The sequence below is a fragment of the Leucopleurus acutus genome (assembly GCF_964270905.1).
Source record: "Leucopleurus acutus genome assembly, chromosome: X".
Lineage (NCBI taxonomy): Eukaryota > Metazoa > Chordata > Mammalia > Artiodactyla > Delphinidae > Leucopleurus > Leucopleurus acutus.
This window is the reverse complement of record NC_139148.1, coordinates 65,131,853-65,145,301: the sequence shown is the minus strand read 5'-3', so window position 1 is coordinate 65,145,301 and position 13,449 is coordinate 65,131,853. Positions and strand designations below refer to the sequence as shown.

The following is a 13,449-nucleotide window of genomic DNA, read 5'->3' as shown; positions in this document are numbered from 1 at the left end:
TTACTATGCACCAGGAACTGTGCTAAGCACTTTACACTTTCAATACATTATCTTATTTAGTCTTCATAGCAATTGCCCTTGAGGTAGGTTCTGTATTTATTTTCACCTTACAGGTGAAGACCCTGTGGCTTACTACAATTGAGCCGCATCACATTCTCATAGTTTTTTGATCATGCCTAACTCCTTCCTGCCTCTGGACTTTTACATATTCCTGTTCTCTATCCCTGGAAAGCTATTCCTACCCTCCTAGTCACCCTTCAGGTCTCACCGTAAGAATCATTTTTTCAGGAAGCCTTCCCCTAATCCCCTTAAAAGGTTATGCCTGCCTTGCTATATACTCTCATAGCACCTTGTACTCTTTCTTTATGGCACGTGTTACAATTTGTAGGTTTACTTGTTTATGTCTGTCTTCCTGACTAGACCATATCAGGAGGAGAGGAACTACACCTGTCTTATTTACTGTTATGTCTCTAAAGATGAAAAAATGCTCAACAAATACTCGTTGAATTAATGAATTAATTAATGAATTTGTTCAGGGTCAAAGAGGAAGTAAAGGAATCTGGATATAAAACAAGGTTGGTCTGACTTCAGGACCTGAAGAACATGTTACCTGCATGTCTTGTGCTACATTGCAACTATAAGGAACAGAGCTGAGCCCATATTTCGTTTGGGAATTGGAAAGAGATTTAGAGGAGCAACAGCCTGTGCTGGGTTGCAAGAGTTGGGTATCTCTGCAGTTGACACCAGAGCCCTGGTGTAGAGGCCTATTAGAAAGGTCTTCCATTTTCTCTTTTGAGAACAGAAGGAGCTCTAGGAATGACAAACTAAATTATGTTCTGTTCCTCCTGCTGAGCAAGGAAGTTAGTTAGATGACTGACCGTGAACGTGTCTTTCCAAAAGAAAGTGTCCTTCCTCACTGATCGCTTTCTCCCTAACATCCCACATTCCTCCTCAGCAGCTCCCTGTTCTGGGAAAAGGCAATGCAGCTCCAACTACTCCAGAGAGAAGGAAAGCAGCAGTCCCCGAAAGTCAGCTGAAGAGTCAGGGAGAGGAAGGCTAAACCCGTGCTTTAGGCAACTTGGACAAAGCCTGTGTGACTTGTGGCCCCACTAGAGCCCTGAGCCTGATGGATTTCTGACTATGTAGCCAGGGATTCAGTGGCTGAGCACCACAGTGACTTGAAGGTAAGATAAACTTGGGTTCTTTTATTATCTTAAGCCTTTGATTAAAGTCCTCTGGGGAGGGAGTCTGCTCTGATGGTTCTGATAAGCTCCTTGTGTCTGGGCCTGGTGGGTTCAGTCTCTGATTGTTTTTTCAGCATGAACAACATTTTGCTGTGGCAGTAGGGGTGAAAAGAGGGCTGGAAGGGAGGGGAAGGAGAATCTTGTTGCCATCAGAACTGCTGTCAAGGTTGGCCCTGGGTTGAGCTTTGTGCAGAACAACTGAGCAGTGAAGCCAGCCCAGCTCTTCCCTCTCCTCACTCCTACCTCCCTGTTGCCAAACTTACAGCTATCTCTTAGATGATAGGAGTCAAAGATTTCACACATAAAATCTATGTCTTTGAGAAAAACAAAACTAAACTAAAACTCTGTCAAGGTTTCACACAGGATCGCAGTGGCCACCAGTTCTTATGCCAAATGTTTTGAGGCTGTGGAAACTCCTAGGGTAGTGGTTCCTAACATGTTGGGGGATCCTCTGAGAACCAACGGAAGATCAAATGTACACACACATAAAAATTTGCATACTGTTTTGGGAGTTCAGGTCCAAAGGGCCTTCCATGGACCATTAAGGACCTTGTGAACCCCAAGTTTGGAAATTCTGGTGTACAGTGTTTTTCTTGGCCTGGAATAGCAGTTGTGTAGCACTCCTAGGTCTTACATCCTCTTTCTCCTAGGACACGATAGGTGCCCAGGAGAAATCTGGGGGTCCCGTGGAGTATGTAATTAGTAAATAATGCCACCACATTCGGTCACTTTTATTTAGCATTCACCCTGTTCCATCCAAATGATGTAATATCCTTCTCAAGACTTTGTCTAGCCTCTGCTTAAACACTTCCAGTGACAGGGAACTATCTTTCTTAAGATACAGCCTAGTTTGTCATTGTGCATATTTAAGTGTACTGGGAACTTAATAGTTCAGATGATTCTTGTATGTAATGCATTTGGTTTCTCTAGCCCGGCATTTGCATCATATACATATTTGCTAAAGGTGTCTATGTCTTTGTCCATTCATTCATTTACTCATTCTTTCTTTCAACCAACCATTCATTTATTCAGCAACCATTTCCTAAGTGTTTGTTTTGTTCCAGGAACACCCTAAACACTGGGAGGGGATGAAAAGATGACTAGTAAACAGTCTCTGTGCATGTTTTCATTCAAAACCAGAGGTCCAGAGCTTACTACTCTACAATTCCCTCTAGGTTGGCACAAAATCCATTACTTTAGCACTTTGGGGATACAGTGTCAATCAGCTGCTGATTGCTCTAGTGGTACTAGGTCATCCATCTTACATTTTAATTTCCAGAATTTATATTTTCCCTCTTTTTGACCGTGACAACAGATGCCCACTGACATTTGCTGGCAATGTGCCCCATTCATTGTTATTCCTAAAGCTCAGTACAAGAGTGCCTCCCCTATGAACCCCTTCTGCATCTTGGGACCCTTCTTCTGTTCTTTTCCCCTCTACTTCTACCCAGAGGAAAAAGGTAAGGCCTGACCCTAGGATTTGGAATCTTTGCCTTTTCATTACATTGGCATTTTCATTGTAAATCCTACCCTGTGTAGTATGGTGCTTGTGGCATTGCCAGGCCCATGTCAACTGCCTCACTAGAGTAACACTGGCCCTACTCACAGGGAAGTGCCAGCTTCCTATTGGTTAAAACAGATCTCACTTATCTCACAAGCCCTCAGAAGTTGGGGCTGTGTATCAGAAGTTCTAGGTAGCTGACCATAGAGAATATAGGTAAAATTTTGGTTTTAAAATAAAGGTGTGATGCACATTCAAAATGTGATAAAAAATGTCACACGGCTGATTTTTACCCTCCTTCCAGAGACCTCTAGATGTGGTGTTTCTTCCCTGTAGCCCAACACAGACATTGCCATCAGCCTCTTGGCTCTCTAAATCCTCCTGTTGGTTCTCCGCAGAGGGCATTACCCCTTTCAGGGAACTTTCCCTGCTCACCCCAGCCCTGTGTGATCTCTGCCTTGGTGGTTCCGTGGGCAAGCATTCTAGTCTGTGATCACATACACTGTGCAACTTAGCACTTTCTATCAATCATACAGTCGTATTTGCTCTTTGATGTGTGTATGCTCATACGTGTGGTTTCTCTGTTGGGTACTTAGATTTGGACGAACTTTTATAGAGTTTTTGGTTTTGATTTTTAAGTGAGCCGCTACCTAAGCTATTTGTTTTACCAATCAGTTGGGGAAATAGTGGATGTGACTGAGGAGCACCAGGAGGAACGATCCTAAACCCAAAAACTTCTCCCACCAGTACTTCATGGTGCCTGAGTACTCAATGAGACTTTTATTCCTTTGGTTCTTGTTTCCAGACAGCATTTGCTTTGAAAATGTAAATAACCCTATACTCCCACCTCAGTAAATATCAGTCAAGAGGCCAGGGATTTCAAAGCAAGATATCTCAGAGGCTGCTCTGGAGAAGACGGAGCTCCAAGAATGCCTTCCCCACTTCAACTACAGCCACTCTTATTTTATGGACTGAATTTATCCTAAAACTTTCTTTATAGACAATTCAGATGCAAAAAGAATTCTTCTTGAAAACCATTCTTTTAGGGCACTAGATTTTAAACTTTATTGTGCATAGGAATCCTCTGGAAGGCTTGTTAACATGCAGATTGTTGGGCCCCACACCCAGTGATTCTGATTTGGCAAGTCTGGGGTACGACCTGATCTCTTACATTTCTAACAAGTGCTCAGATGATGCTGCTGGTGAAGAGACCATATACTCTAAGAACTGTTGCTCTCTAGGAGAAACACTGGCAGAGAAGGGGGCTGGGGGTTTGGAGAGGGAGTGGGAGAACACCTCCAGAAGGGAAGCTGACTGGTTCAAAAAAAATCATTCTCCCTATTGATTGTTATTTTTTTTGAATCCCGTCATCTTCATATGTTAAGTAAGAAGCCACCAATTAGGGTTTCTGACCTTCAGGCTTTGGGCCCTAACCAAATCCCAAAGGAGGGTTTCTCTATGCTTAGTCCTAAGCACAAACGGGTGCTTCCATAAGGGCTGTTGGTCCGGGCCTTCCTGAAGCTTTGATTCACCACTAAAGTTAAAGTCATAGAACCAGAAGGAACTTCAGATAGGGCCCCTAGATAATGCTAATATTGTAGATAGTGGGTCACCTAGCCTAGGCAGTGTGATGCCAACATCAAGAGATTCTAATTAGTGAAAGAAGCTAACCAACCTTCTAATTCTAAGTGTACAAATGAATAGAATTAGACAGTGGTTACAATATAAAGACAATTTTATTGCCAATAAAAGCCTTTACTAACTCATTTATCCTGTTTCAGTAGGACCTTATTCTTTCTGATGAAAATCCAGTCATAGCATCTCTCATTAAAAATAAAATTATTTTGAAATAAATAAATATATAAAATAAATAGCATATACATTTCATAAATAGTTTGTCCTTATGCACAGTATCCATGCTTACATTTTAATATCATTTTCTTACAGCCTACCCCATCTCCCACTTCCAATGGCAGGGAAACTGCATGTCAGGACAGATGAGAAATCTGCAGAGCCAGTGCAGGGATGGCTTGCAGCAGGGCTGTAGCCCCAAGGATTTTCTTAATGAGACTTCTCCAAAGCTCTGTAGGTAGCATCTATGGCAGATTCCTTGGTCTTTCATTTACCCACTGTCAAGGTATTTGGGTAGATTGTGGGGCAAGACACCTCTGGCCCTTGGCGGGGACCCCATTCTTTCTTGTGCCACCTCAGGGGAAAGAACATGAGTAAAGAAAAAAGTATATACAAGATTCCCTCTAGACCTCCCCCTCCCCCCACATCCCTCCCCAAAATAACCCAACCTTGATATACACTTTGAACAACAAGGGAACAGCTGGGTCGAGTTGAACAGTAAGTGCTTCTCTGTTATCTAAATTGATAGGAAAGAAGATTGAAAAGCTATGAATATAGTGCTTCCAGAGACAACTGTGGCCCCAGAGTATACAGGTCACAGAGGTCACACTAGGGGTCCGTTACCTATAGCGGAAAAGGTCTCTGGACATGGAGGGCAACTTAGAAGGATCTACTGGCCTGGGTAAAAAGTGAGTGAATTTCTGGTGTCGTTTAGTCCTGTATCCCTCCCGGGGTGAGCCGTCTTTATTCAGGGCCACATAATACTGTCTCTCCGAGTCCGAGTGTTTGTACAAGGTGGAGGCATAGGTGTTGTACCAGTTTTCTTCAAACTGTTCCCGGAAAACACATTCACGTGTGAGTTTCTTCTGTGAGGGTAAGAAAATAAAGCAGAGCCCATTATATGACTATTTCTCCCATCCCAGCTTGCTGGTGGAGAAACTAAAATAGTAATAGCACATTGATATTAGAATATTTCAGTCCTATCTCCCGGTATTCCTGAGGCATCTTCTTTCCAAACAGCACAAAACAGCCCTGTCGGTATCACTTTCACCCTCTTTTGTGAGCCACGCAAAAATGTTTCCAGTGATATTTTTTCTGAAGGCAGGAGACTGAAAGAGATGGGCTCACCTGGCACTTTGAGCCTGAGAATTTCTGCTATGGCTTCCCAATGCCCCGCTGGCACCCCTGAGTTTTCTCCCTATTTAGGGCTAATGATGTTCAAATCCACTGAGATTGCAGTCAACTATGTCAACTGACAGGCAAAGGCCTCAGATCTATATAAAGCTCCATGGGAGGTGAGCTGTGATCTCTCCTAATGAAGGGTCTCAGGCCTGTCAGTTGGAAAGCTCAGAAAAGATCTCCTTGAAAAGTTCCTCCAAATCTGGCTACTTCAAGCTGGCAGCTCCTGGGTCTCTTGCCTCTGTCCCTTCTCACACTTGATCCAACCACCATACTACTTGCTGGGGTTTTGCCGATACTGAGTGCTGGGGACAGGCCTATCTCTTAGGTGTCAGGGAAGAATGTGCTCTGATTTCATGGGGTGCAGGCAGCCAGAAAGTATGCTCTGTGACTCAAAAGCCAAAGCCAGGAGTTGGGATCCTCTGAAAGGGTTAAGATCAGCAAAGTCACCATTCCCCAGCTCTGGGCTGGCTTCCAAAATAGTGAACATGCACTGCAGCCAACCCAGTTCTAGCTGGGGACTTTAGGGCTGTCACCAGACCCTGGAACCCTCACTCTTCATTTGTTTGTTTATTTTGTTTGGCCTTTGGGATTCAGCTGAAGCAATCTGGACATCAAGGACTGTGTCGTTAATCTCAGAATCCTCAATCTGAAGGCCAGCTTTACCATTGCCTATTTTTGTGCCAGCCAGTTGGCTACTCCTCTGGGTACCCATCACAAATAAGATGTGCTCCTTGGGAGAGTTAATGCCCCAAACCCTTACCATCTACTGACAAACCAGTACAGCTTCCTATTATTATCAGATGAGCTGGCCCTCTAATGGAGAAGGTGAAAGCAAATGTACTACAGAAAAGCTTCTGTTTTGATGGAGGCTGAATGAGTGAAAGTGTTATGTAGCAAGTTCCTGGGCAGTCAAGAACTGACTATAAGACACTAATCCTTTAAAGTTGACAAAAGTGCTTTCAAGTGCTAGATGAATGTTTTGCCTTACATTGTCCAAACACTTGTGGTAACAGCTTCTGAGGACAAAAAACCTTAAACTTACCGACCCATAGAGTTCTCCTCGCTCGTTCATTCCTAAATACAGGCCAGAGTCCACTCCCCGGATGCTGATCAGCCCCACAGCCAGGCTGATAAACTCCAGAATTCCTAGAGCAAAAAAGTGAATGCCATTTCCATCACTGATATCAAGCTAAGAGAAAACTGTTCAGGTGACATGAGCTACTAGTCCTTTATGCCCAACTGGAGGCCAGCTCTGTGTGCCTTTGGTGAATTACCTGATGAAACCATCTTTTGCAGCAAGAATGGAACCTCAGAGAAGACACTGAGTCTCTCTGGGCCTCGGCTTGTCCATATGTAAAATGGGGGACACAATCTCTGCCTCTATTCAACACTCTTAAGCATATTATAAGGAAAAGACCATGAGAAGCGTTTGGCTACAGAAGCTCCATAATTACAAGGTACTATTGCTGTTAAATACCACCGTTTCAAGAACTGGGAGGGCAGCTTTCAAAATGAAAGAATGTGGCCAGGTTTCTGTATCTTCCCAAAGTCACTTCCCTCCTCCCCAGAGCACACAGCATTACCTTGCTGTCCTCTAGGCTGAACTTGTTTTGCAGCCTCTTAGCTCCCATGTCCTTAAAGCCACATGAGGCTGTCAACTGCCTGTAACTGACTCTAACTAACAAAGGCTACACGGGCCACTCACAAAGTTTGTTCCTCCAGCCTATGGCAGGAAGCAAAACTTGGCCTGGTGAGAGCTTTCTCCTCAAAAGTACTCGTGGCCAGTGCAGCCTCAGGCTTACCTCTTGAGGATTTTAAATTTATCTATGGCAAAGAGTTGGCAGGTAGTATTAGACTTGATACTGATGTGAGATGTTGCAGCTTTAAGGGAAAAGGGAAGATACTCAGAAATGTCCCTCTAGCTGACAAAGTTAGAGGTGAGGATTTGAAAAACTTTTCATTTACCCAGGAGCAGTACGGGGGAAAAAAGAAATTGACTACTAAGAGGGAAAAAAGAACCAGAACTGAAATCCTGGTGATACTGAAGACTTCACAGTTTTGTTCTAAGATAGCACATCTATTATTTGGATACAGATGTAATGGTCAACTAGATTTCTCTTTGATTTTCTCTAACCATGTTTTTCAACATACAGACCAAAACGTGATACTATTGACTCACACAGGCATCCAAAGGTATGAAATGAGCTCATATCTGGCTGTCTTTCTCATCCAAAAATGTAATTCTTAAGGGTAATAATATTCTATGTAATCTACACAGGGAGTGGGACTGATTCCTTAAAGATCACTTTAAAAAATTAAGTGGGCAATTGTGAAATCAGGTTCAGAACTCCAGTGGGAAGTCTCCTGAAGAGCCCCAGTGACTTGGGCTGGTGGGTGGGCAATCAGGTATGGAAGCTTTTAGGGCACACTCGGACCTATTTGGAGAATGTAACGCTCTTCTGCTGCCATTGTATAGAACACTCAGAACGTGGCCTTTGTCCTCTAGCATTGACATCCTCCAAGCTTTAGTCTCAGTCTGGTTGTTACTAACTCTTATAGTACAAAAAAAGAGTTTTGGGAAAGGATATTGATACAAGATGGTAAGAGGGGAAGGGAAAATACCTGGTGCCAAGTAGGACTTAAGCAGATACTGATTTAGTGGACCAAAACCTTTAGTTACACTGCACAAGTTCTGATTTTGGTTCTGCCCTGTTTAACATTTTAATAAATGACTTATAAAAGGACATAGGGGGACTGTTTACCCTAGTTCCAGAAGACATACAGCTGAGAGGGCGACAATAAAAATCCAAAGAGATTTCAAGAGAATGGAAAAATGGGCTGACTCCAACAAAATAAGCTTTAATTAGAATAAATGTAAAGTCCTGCACTTTGGTCCCCAAACCAGTTACCCAAGATATTTTGTGTTTGGGGTTTTGTTGGGGGAGGCAAGCCTCAAGTACAGTATGAGTCAATCATACTCCTTATTTCATGGCCTATTATCATAATTGGTCTGCGTAAAGGCTTTTTTATTTATCTATCTCTTTCTTTTTATTTCCATAAGCTTCTCCCCCTCTCCTCCCCCCTTCAGGCAACCACGTATATTTTCTTGAAAACATGGACTGTTCTTTTGTGTTTTCATGCATTTTTACTAAATGCAAGTCTGCTCAGCTTTGGAATGGGGAGACGTGGCTTAGCAAAACATGCACAACAATGGAGTACAGAATTTGATTGAACAAGGTAACCTCAGTATGGCTGATTCACGAGATTATTAAAAAGCTAATGTGAAGCTAGTCATGTAAAAATTAAAAATTGCTAAAAGCTAATGTAAAAAAATAGAAAAAAAGAAAAAACACTAATGTGATCTAAGGCTGTATTGATCAAGATCTAGTAACTGGCATAAAGGAGGGGATTGCCCCATTCTGCTCTGCCTCAGATCACAAGAGTGCTGTTTTTAGTTCTACTGTGTTTAAAGAGGGCTATGGAAACACAGGAGGGTGTTCAAAGGAGAGTGGCCAGTATGGCCAGGAAACGAGAAGCCAGGTCATGATTCAGTTCTGGGTGCTAAACTTTGAGGGATACCAACCCGCTGAAGCCTTCTGTTCTTTGCTTAGGCAGCTTACTTCTGAGCTTCTGAGTCTTAGTTCCCTCATTCTCTATCTCATGTCTCTGACCACCCTGAGCTCATTAAGTAGCAGAGGGTAGCTTGTGATCTCACCATCCAAAACCTGGTATGAGAACAAATCATGAAACCCAAGAGGTGTGGCCATTTGAGTCACCACCATTTTTCTCCAGCTCTCTGTTAACCCTGATGCCAAAGGACAGATCATAGAGGAAGTCACTTGGGTTGTGTCCAGTAACAGGGGTCTCCAACAGCTGGAATCATCCCTGCCCAGCTGTCTTTGGGCATCATTTCCCTTTGCCAACTTTCCTATTAGCTGGATTCAAACTGTGGGAACCCAGTGGCACATGATGATGGAACAGATATTCCTAAACCTTCTCCTGAATTCCAGCCAGCATGAAGGGAGAGAGAAAACAAGCCATTTTTACATTTTCCCAACTACAGCTGGAGAGGGGTGTTAACAGCAAAACGTTGAAGCAAAGTATTAAGTAGACAAAGTTTGTCCTCAGTACTTTCACCCCCTTCAAAGCCCAGGACCTCCCTCTCCCCTGCCTCATTTGACCTGTCCACCTCAGGTTCTGGCCTGTGTTCGACAGTTTCCAGACTCTTCTCTTCTTACACCTTTTGCCCCATGGCTTCAGTGAAAACAGATCTGTTCTGGGTCCCACTGCTTCAGAACCTAGCTAGATGACTGGCCTAGTATGTCATTTAATCTGGCTCCATAACTCACCCGAATGCCCTCAGCCATCCTTTCAGCCTTTCAGGGCCAAGACAGTGCTGTTTTGGCACCTTGCCAAATAAGAACCATATCGCTCACAAACCAAAGCAGCTGCATGAGCCTGTTCCATCCCACCTGGCGGGAGGCCTCTCCTCCAGTCTGGCTCCCAAGCTCCGCTCTGCCAGCCCACAGGTGCCCCTCAGGAATGTCAGGATCCCTGTGAACCTTATGTAAATGCCACCAGCCAGCCAGGCGGAGATTGAAATACTCCTGGCGACTGATTGCAGAATGGGGGGGTGTGGGGGAGGGGTGTGGGGGAGGGGAGGGGGAGCACAGGCTGTGCCAACAGGTTATTATTTGGAGTCGAGGCTGCTCTTGGGCTCAGCCTGACTCATTCTGAACACATGGATTCCAGGGTAATCCTTGGGGGCCCTGCTCTCCAATTACAACAAATAGCTATTTACTTTACATGGCCTTTGGAGACTACCTCCTCCCCCCAAGCAGAAATCTATAATATTTTATATCTTAAGTCTGGCCTACTTTACCCTACTGGAATGTTGACTGCTAAAGCACTTATGGAATGTTAAAGTTTCGATTTATTGAATACCCTGGCTGATTAACTCAAATGTGGAGGGAGGAGAGAGTTAGCAAACTCAAAACGCCACCTCTTTCTCTGCCAAAAGCTAAACTGAGAAAGAGTAAATGTGTGCTTGCAAGTTGGCAGGGGACGTTACAAAGACACAGCTTTGACCAGTTATCATTTCCTTTACAGGAAATACACGGAACTGCCAGGAAGCCAGGGAAGGAGGAAAGGGAAAAGGTGATGCAGAGGTGGTCTCAGTCAGTATGTGTGTGTGTGCGCATGCACTTAAGGCAAAACCCAAAATGAAACAGTTAAGCAGCAGTGAAAACACCCCTTCCTCCCGCCAGTTTTATTTCCTTTGGTTTCTCCTTAAACTTAACACCCTTAGCAGACGTGGGAGATGAAAAGAAATCAAGATGTGTCCTTAGGGAGGTAATTAAAGACCACTTATCCCAAGAGCCTATTTCTGCTTTATGTTGACCTTGTAGGTTACTGGGCTTAGTTTAGGCACAGAATCAGACGAACACTTGTAGCTGCTGGGAGTCAAGCTCACAGTTTCTCCACCTCTGCTGCTCCCACCTCACATTTCTCCATCATTTCAGAATTTTTATTCTACATCTCAGGAATGAGCTACCCCAATATCTTTAGGCCATTTCTGGGAGTTTTGGGAGGCTCTGAGGCCAGGGTGGGAGTCCCATTCCTTCCGAAGAGGAACAAAAGGGGACTGCAAAGTCACTAGTGATGGAAGGGAAAGGAGCTAAGTTAACCCTCCCTCTCCCCTCACCCCACCCCACCTTGTCACCCTTTTGAGGACCTGCTGCAAGTTTATACAGACACCTGCACCCCTCCATTACCCCCACCCCACACACAACCTACTGTACTCCAGCTCTCCAAGTGCATTTTTCCAAGATGACATAGACCTCATTAGGGTTCCTGCTTGCTCCCAGCAAGGAAGACCAGCCCTGGCCCCAAGTTGTTTGCTAGACTTAGCCTTGCCCAGGAACAGGCCTCTGCCCCTCTCCCCATCCACCCCAGGCTTTTTATGGTGCACTGGGGTGCAGCTCTAGCAAGGCACGGGGAATAGGAGGATAGGGAGGTTTGGGGGAAGTGAGGGAGGATGGGAAAAAGAAGGGAAGAGTATCACGCCTGATGGTAGGCAAAGCCTCTCACTGGCTTAGATGGTGTCTTTGGCCCATAGGGTCCTTGGGAGGAAGCAGAGGGCATTGGGAGATGCGGGGACCCAAAGAAGGGTAGCTGTCACAGCATCAAAATAACAGTTTAGTAGAGGATAGGAAATTGAAACTGAAAATGGCCAAATTATTGAGGAGTGAACACATTTGCTTAGAAACCCAATGATCTCTGTCTCAGGTCAAGGTTTATACTAATTGTGTTCTGTATGTGAGACAGGCAGCTGTGCCCTTTGAACAATCTGCAGAGTGGCAGGCAGAGAAAATCCTGGATGGAGGCTGGGTGTCTTCTGCCCTGGGCCCAGAATACACCTGTTTTGGGGCCTGGGAGTGGGCCTAGAACGGTTTCCTCACTGAGGCAAGGAGTCCAGAGGTAGCTCCGGCAAAAGCTTCCCCAGGGCTTGTGCCCTTACACAGTAGCCACCGGGAGGCTTTCCTAGTTTCTCTAATACCCAGATCCCGCCGTGCTGTCTGGGTTGTACCTCAACACAGGCAGAGCAACACAGAGGTAGGCAGGTGCCACGGCTGCCGCGTCCCCGCGGGTCAAAATCGACTCGGGCGCGGACCGTCCACACGCCGTATCCACGGCTGACGAAGGCTCCAGCTTCAGGTAATCTGCCGCGACAACCCAGCTGCCCTGGAGGCTCAGCCTCACGCTGTAGCCACGGTCCCCGACCTCCTCGGCGGATGCTCCTACCCCTCTCCCAGCTCCACCTGCAGCGTCCAGGTCCCAGAACAATCCCCTAGCTCCCGGGGGAGGGAGGGTGGAGTGGGGAAAGGAGAAACCGCACCTCAAGGCGCCCCCGCCTCCTCCCGAGAGTGTCTGAGGGTGTCAGGCGCCCCGACGCCGCTGCGCGGCTCAAGTCCGCACCGTCGCGTCCCGCCTGCCCCGCGTCCCCGTCGGCCTCCCGCCTCGAAGGGCTCAGACGGCGCCGAGCCGAGGGGCGGGGGGGGGGGGGCGGTCCGCGGGCCCCAAGCCGGAGCCTCGAGCCGTCGGCTCCCCAGTGCGCCGTCTGCTCGCCTCCCGTCCCTCCCGGCCGCGTCCTCACCGAACCGGCTGTGGTCGTGGCGGGTGCCGTGCACCGTGCCGTTGGGGAAGATCTCCAGGTGGAAGCCGGTGCGGCAGTAGAGCTGGCGGCGTCGCAGGATCCCCTTCAAGTGGGCGAAGTCGGTGGGCGAGCCGCGCTGCAGCTTCCCTTCGATCTGGCCCAGGCGCTCGTTCAGGAAACCTGGGGAGTCAGCTAAAGGCACGTTCCCCAGAGACGAGGAGAAGCCGTGCAGATCCCAGTCCAAAGAAGAGAAGACCCCCCCCACCTCAGCCATGGCGGGGTGCGCGGGGCCGAGTCCGGGCCGTGGGGCGCGAACTGCCTCTCCCCGCCGCGGGCGCGGGCGACTCGGCGGCGCTCGCTTGCTAGCTCGCTCCGCGCTCTGCCGAGCTGCAGTCGACGTCTGTTCTTGTCCAAGGAACTTCTCAGCGGCGGGGAGCGTGGGGCAGCGCGCTCCTGACCTTGCGCTCAGTCAAAGTGCCGCTTCCCCTCCGCATCCATCTCCCCAGGCCTCTCAT

The 13,449-nt window shown here is 46.6% G+C and overlaps 1 protein-coding gene across 1 annotated transcript; it reads right to left on the bottom strand.

Moving 5' to 3' along the window:
* Positions 1 to 5,216: 5,216 nt before the first annotated feature.
* On the bottom strand, positions 5,217 to 13,208 carry FGF16 (fibroblast growth factor 16; the record flags this gene model as incomplete). The annotated part of the gene is made up of 3 exons (XM_082864584.1): positions 5,217 to 5,462; positions 6,821 to 6,924; positions 12,935 to 13,208. The coding sequence occupies 3 exons, from the start codon at positions 13,206 to 13,208 to the stop codon at positions 5,217 to 5,219; spliced, it is 624 nt and encodes a 207-aa protein (XP_082720710.1).
* Positions 13,209 to 13,449: the final 241 nt, after the last annotated feature.